The 6,021-nt window shown below is 55.3% G+C and overlaps 2 protein-coding genes across 2 annotated transcripts in view; both read left to right on the top strand.

Moving 5' to 3' along the window:
- The window catches only part of LOC109527859 (glycine--tRNA ligase-like), a 9,649-nt gene extending 6,594 nt beyond the window's left edge, over window positions 1–3,055 (top strand). The window contains exons 16-17 of the mRNA XM_019890005.1: window positions 2,427–2,617; window positions 2,895–3,055. Of these exons, the coding sequence (XP_019745564.1) occupies window positions 2,427–2,617; window positions 2,895–3,008 (305 nt within the window). The 3' untranslated portion in view covers window positions 3,009–3,055. The remainder of the gene's footprint in view (window positions 1–2,426; window positions 2,618–2,894) is intronic.
- A 433-nt stretch (window positions 3,056–3,488) lies between these two features.
- hhatlb (hedgehog acyltransferase like, b) overlaps window positions 3,489–6,021 on the top strand; it is a 15,027-nt gene continuing 12,494 nt past the window's right edge. The window contains exons 1-5 of the mRNA XM_019890064.1: window positions 3,489–3,645; window positions 4,628–4,769; window positions 5,082–5,149; window positions 5,235–5,348; window positions 5,428–5,754. Coding sequence (XP_019745623.1) covers window positions 4,664–4,769; window positions 5,082–5,149; window positions 5,235–5,348; window positions 5,428–5,754 — 615 coding nt within the window. The 5' untranslated portion in view covers window positions 3,489–3,645; window positions 4,628–4,663. The remainder of the gene's footprint in view (window positions 3,646–4,627; window positions 4,770–5,081; window positions 5,150–5,234; window positions 5,349–5,427; window positions 5,755–6,021) is intronic.

Raw genomic sequence — 6,021 nt, 5'->3', positions numbered from 1 at the left:
TCCGCTAATTTCTCTCTTTTTTTTTTTTTCCCCCAAGCCGGCGAGAAGAGCAGACACTCGCGCGCGAGCTCTCTGAAGTCGAGCGCCAGGCCCCGCCTCCGTTTTAGCTTTGCTAGCCTTCAAACGCAGCCTTCTCCCCACGCAGGGCATCATCGACAACTCCGTGCTGGGCTACTTCATCGGCAGGATCTACTTGTACCTGCTCAAAGTGGGTCTGCGCAAGGACAAAGTGCGCTTCCGCCAGCACATGGAGAACGAGATGGCCCACTACGCCTGCGACTGCTGGGACGCCGAGGCCAAAACCTCCTACGTGAGTCGCCGTCGCCGCCCCGCCCGCTTCCGACCCCGCCGGCCGCTCTTTCAGCACGCCACGTCCTCCTTCAGGGTTGGATCGAGATCGTGGGCTGCGCCGACCGCTCCTGTTACGACCTCTCGTGTCACTCCCGTGCCACCAAGGTGCCCCTGGTGGCCGAGAAGCCGCTCAAAGAACCCATATCCTGGGAACTCGGCCTTTCGGCGAGTCGTAACCCGATGCGGGCAAAACTCCTTTGCACATCTTCCAAGACTTGGTGCTCGATACCGCACCGGCGTGGAAAGGGGAGTTCGCAACATTGCCGGAAAGCTTCCGCCTGAATGTACCAACGCCTTCTTGCAATCTGCCGCGAGCAGATGCGGAACTTGACGTCGTCCTTCATATGTTTTCTGTCATCCGTGGTGGGTGCTGCCGTTTCGGTTAGCGACAGAATTCAGACGCAGCGGCGAATCGCGTCCCTCGGACGTTGTAAAGAGAGAGAGAAAAACTGATGCGATGCGTGTAGTTGCTCATTTGGAATTGGGCGCCCGCAGCCTCAGAGGGAGCGCGGCCTTCGGTGAAACGACCGTCTTCCCTCGGCAGCGCGCTGTGCTTTTTCCTTGACTCATCCACACAAGGTAGTCAACGTCGTGAAGTTCGAGCCCAACAGGGGCGCCATCGGAGCGGCGTACAAAAAAGACGCCAAGCTGATCTTCGACTACCTGGACGCGTGCGACGAATGCTTCATCGGCGACGGGGAGAAGCGTCTCAACGAAAGCGGGTAATTGCTCTTTCTTCAGGCCAACGCTGTCCGGTCTGCGGGGGGCCGGTGAAAAAAAACAATTGCCATATCGCGGCCGCCCAAGCGTGCACACCCGCAGTGCCAAAGAAGCGTGCGTATTCAGAATGAAGCAACGCCACTCATGGTGACGCGAGCGAGCGTGCGCACAGCATCCAACAGCGCACAACCTTTGCGCTTTTGTCACAAAGCCATCCCAAGAAGCCCCCCCGCGAGAACAGCTGGACTTCGGAGGTGGCACGTGATGCGAGCCCACCCCCCACTTAACATGACTTTTAATTGGCTAGTTGGGCTGTACGCACAAGATCGCACTTTCATTCTCCTTCGCCTTGATTGTGTTGTTTTTCCAGTCAAGTTGGGCAGATGCTCCCAAAGTTTTGAAAGGAAAAAAAAAAAGGGGAGGGGTGTTGTCTTTTGCTATCCACCTCATGCAGAGAATTCAGCGTGTCAACGGAGGGCAAAACGTTCAAGCTTTCCACAGACATGGTCGCCGTCAGGAGATTCCAGAAAACGTTACACGGTCGGTTAAAAAAGAAAAAAAAAAGCCTTGGGGGGGGTGTTCCTCTCCATCGATTGCTTGTTTGGATTCAGCGTGATCGATTTGCTTTGCAGTATTTCAGTTTTCCGGCCACCGTGTCCCCGTACAAATGCTGCATCCTTCCTCTGAGCCAAAACCAAGACTTCACACCCTTTGTCCAACAACTCTGTGAGTTGTCCGCTTTCTCGCACGCACGCAAGTGACAAATTGAAATCAGGTCGATTCAAGCAAAGCTGATGAAAACATCAATATGCATAAATTCCATCAAATTAGTTTAAAAAAAAAAAAAAAGCTATTTTGTCATCATTGGAATAAAAATGAAGACCGACAATTCAAATAAAATATTCGATTTTGAAAAATGAATTTGGTTTAATCAAAAAGTATTATCCCAAAGAATCAAGTAAATACATTCATTAAAAAAAAAAAGCTTATATGACATTCTAAATACAATAAGGCTGAGATGATATCATGTAAGATCATAAATTGACCTCAACAAAATCAGCAAAGAAAAAGAAGAGGTGTCAGACAAAAAAAGAGCGTGACCCTAAATGAATCTTACCTTTTTCCACGGCATTTTGAACGAAATGAGACCGAGATCCCAAGATCAAGGATCGACCTGAAATGTTGCGCAGGAAATTTTGTGACCTAAAAAAAAAAAAAAAAAAAAAGAGACAAAAGTCAGTCCCCCACCACCAGGTGGCAGTCAGCACACAGTGCCTTTCAAGTCTCCTCACCTCGAGCCTTTCCATCGGATCGAATCAAACCCATCGTATCGTTTTGCTGTCGGTCCTCCTCAGCCGAGGCCCTGACCCGAAAGGGCGTGTCCCACAAGGTGGACGAGTCGTCGGGGTCCATCGGCAGGCGCTACGCCCGCTCCGACGAAATCGGCGTGGCCTTCGGCGTCACCGTCGACTTCGACACCGTCAACAAGACGCCGCGCACCGCCACCCTGAGGGACCGAGACTCCATGAGGCAGATCCGCGTAGAGGTACGTCCTGCCGCGACACGCCACACCGGGACGGGACGCGCGGCGCGACCCGCGATCGAGCGCAAATGCCGGCGCGGCCGTTCAATGACTTGGCGCCATTTGCGCCCACGACACCGAGGTCGGAACGACGCGGCGTTTTTCAAATCAGAGTTAGTTTGAATCGACTGGCTTCGGTTGTTGTTGTTTTTTTTGGGGGGGGGGGGCGCTGTGGGAGTCATATCCTGCATGTCCATATCGTGATGCCGTGGTACTAATGAGGAACCCGGTGGTGGTGCAGGTGGACGCTTTGCCTGGGCTGATCTGGTCCCTGGCCAACGGCGAGAGCACGTGGTCTCAGATGGAGCTCCAGTACCCCCTCTTTGAAGGGCAGGAGACCGGCAGGAAGGAGTGACGGGCAGCGTGCGCTCATCTGCCGAGAAAAAAAACAAACAACAACAACAAAAAAACGAAGCCGGAAGGAGTCGTTGAAAGGGCTCCAAGACAACGGAAAGTCATCGAGAGCCGCACTTGTCGCTGCCTGTTTTCTAATAAAGGAATTCTGGTTCTCCCCGCCGTGTCCTCTTTTGGAGTTGCCCGTCTATTTTTACCCCTTTGTGTGTTGTTGTGCGGAATGCAAAGCTTTTTGATCCGAGATTTGGTCGCATCGCTATTCGATTCTCAAACGGTCGCACGCCGACGCCAAGAGCAGTTTGGTCGGCTTGGCCTTATTTGCGCCGTCGCCGCCGAGAGGCCTCCGGGGCGTTTGCATTCGTCTCCGAGCGCCATTCGGTTCGCGCCGTTTATTTCGGCGCAATGTTTGGAGAGGACTTGGACGCCTCGCGCTCGCGTCCCCGGGAAGGGCATCGAGTCCCGCCCACCCGGCCTTTGTGGCCCCGCCCCTCTTTGTCAGCAACAGTATACAAGTCCGGCAAGGCGCCTTTGCGAGCGCCGGCAGGGAGTCCCGCGGGCACCTTTGGTCTGCCTTGAATATTTTGGAGCGTTTGGAAGAATTGGCACGTTTTGTTGAAGCGACCTCCGCTCAGTTCAAGGTCAGTGCGACAACAGGTGTTTGCCGAGGACAGAGTGCGGCGCGTGACCGGCCGCGGCGCTATTTCGAGGCACGCGTGGGACTCAAACACCTTCATTTCCATTCCCCCCCTGCGAGACTTTGATTGTCTTCAAAGTCAGGCTCGGCGACGGAGAGCTTGCGCGTGTGCTCGGAAGGAGCCGGCAGCTGTGCTTTCCTCGAGTCTAACGAGCGCGAAGGCCACTCTTCTTGCCTTGATTGGCGGCTCAGGTGAAAGAAAAAGCAAAGCGAGCGGCTCACACTCGCTTTTGGATGCGACGGCGGGGCCGTCGGACGAGGGTGGCCTTCCAAAGTAAAGGTCAAGTGCCAAAGCACAGCAGCTGTGCTCGCTGGGAGCAGAGCGGTGCGGCTTCATAGCGCACCTCAAACGGAATTTAGCAAATCAACAAAGAAAGCGGTCGCCTCGGGCGTCTCTTGCCGTCGCCTCGCCATTGTCATCGATAGGTACCGACCGGCAGGATTCAACCTGTCGCTGGTGAACGGAAAACTCCGGGCGCCCTCCCAAATAACCGGACCGTGACGTGCACCCAGTCGGTGGGCCTATTTAAAGGGTGACAAGCCGGCGCCTTGCGCGCGTCCCGCACTGAACGCGGAACAGAGAAAGCGCCAAGCGTTGGGTCCGCCCGGGCAAATTCCGATGCCAGACTCGGATCAAAAACGTCCCCGGGCGGATCGGAACTCCTGCGTACTGCGCGGCGACGGCAAAATGCCACGGTGGACAAAAGTATCGGGACACGCGCCGGCGTCTTCCGCGCCGCACTCGATGAAACTTTGCATAAAGAGGGCGGGCGTGTCTGGATGCATTTGCAAACAAGAAGCGCGTCGCGCCACGAATGGCCCGAGGTCTGGCGTCATTGACACAGGTTAAACCAGTTTGGGGGTGTTTCAATGCGCATGCGTGCTTAGGAGCTTCTTTTTCTTTTTTTGGTGTCGTTTTGCCCGAGGTCCCGGGGGGTGCGCGTGAGCGTCTTTGTGTCGTCATGGCGATCAAAGCGGCGCTTCCCAAATACGAGCTGTACTTCTACAAGGCCGTGCTGGCCTCGGCCCTGCTGTGGTCCACCCGCCGGATCTTTGAGGCGTCCGCGTGTGAGTATGACGCCACGCGGCCGGCGTATGGCCACGCTCAACTGAAAGCATGATCGCGATCAATCCGTTCTTCTATTTTTTGGATGCAGCAACGGTGCAAGCGTTTTTGATTCACACGAGCCGTAAAATCAGAATGTGTGTGGAGCCTTTTCTCCATTTGTTCCTAATCCTGAGCATGTTTTCATTCATTTTTTTTCCTGATCACTTTTTCGGTTGCCCCCGGTAAAACCGCTAAGACCGCTTGCTCGAGCATTTGACTATTCCTTCACGGTTCGCATTTGCGTTGGGTTTCTTTTTCTTGTTCCGTCCCAGCCAACGTCGACAGAAAAGCCTTCAGGTCCAGCGTGAAGCCAGGCTGGTACTACTTGGGCCGGAAAATGGTAAGCGGCGGCCTTGGAGAAAGTGAAAGAGAAAGAGAAGGGAAGCTTTTGCCTACCTGGCATTTGGGGTGGTCCGCCCTCCCAGGACACGGCCGACGGGGAATGGGCCATGTGGATTTGGACCTTCCGGGCTCACATCGCCTTCGCTCTGTGCGGCCACGTGCTGTTCGCCAAGCTCTGCTCCATGCTGGCTCCTCAGGTGGGGGGCCGGAAGGCGGCGCGCGGGGCCGAGGGGGCCGGCTTGGAATGACCCTCTACCTGCCCCCGTTGCTCCACAGCACCGGTCCCTGGCGTCCATGGCGTACGGGCTGGCGGCGGTGTGGACCAGCATGGGCTGGACCTACGTCACCCTGGTGCTGTCGCACTGCGTTCTGCTCTACAGCATCTCGCTGGTCAAGATCCGCCGGCTGTGCTTGGTCGCTGGCTTTTGCACGCTGGCCACGTTTAAGTGCGAGCCCTTCGTGTCCTGGCAGGTACGCCGGCCGGCGAGGTCCACCGCATTCGGGAGCTTTCGAGGCCACGCTCTTCAAGTCACGTCGCACTTCGCTCGGCGTGGCAAACGAGGGGTCTCGTGCCTCATTTTGCGGATTTTGTTTTGTTGCTTTCCTGCCGAGGTTCAAACGGTTCCGTTGGGATGCTCTCAAATGACTTTGCATTTGCTGGCTTTCGAACGACCGCTCAGGTTGCGCTTTCAACGGAAGCTCTTCCTGTTCCGAGAGGCACGCTAAGAACTTGCTCACAGGGGAAAAAAAAATATCCTGGCGTCGGCTTGAAGCGGAAGCCTCTGAACAACGGCGGCTGCGTTCGGCGGCGACCTCGAAAGAAAAACACATTTCGCTTTTTTTTTTCCTGATCCAATTGTGTGTGGGATT

The sequence above is a fragment of the Hippocampus comes genome, unplaced genomic scaffold (genome assembly GCF_001891065.2).
Source record: "Hippocampus comes isolate QL1 unplaced genomic scaffold, H_comes_QL1_v1.1 scaffold185, whole genome shotgun sequence".
NCBI lineage: Eukaryota > Metazoa > Chordata > Actinopteri > Syngnathiformes > Syngnathidae > Hippocampus > Hippocampus comes.
This window is presented reverse-complemented; position numbering and strand designations above follow the sequence as displayed.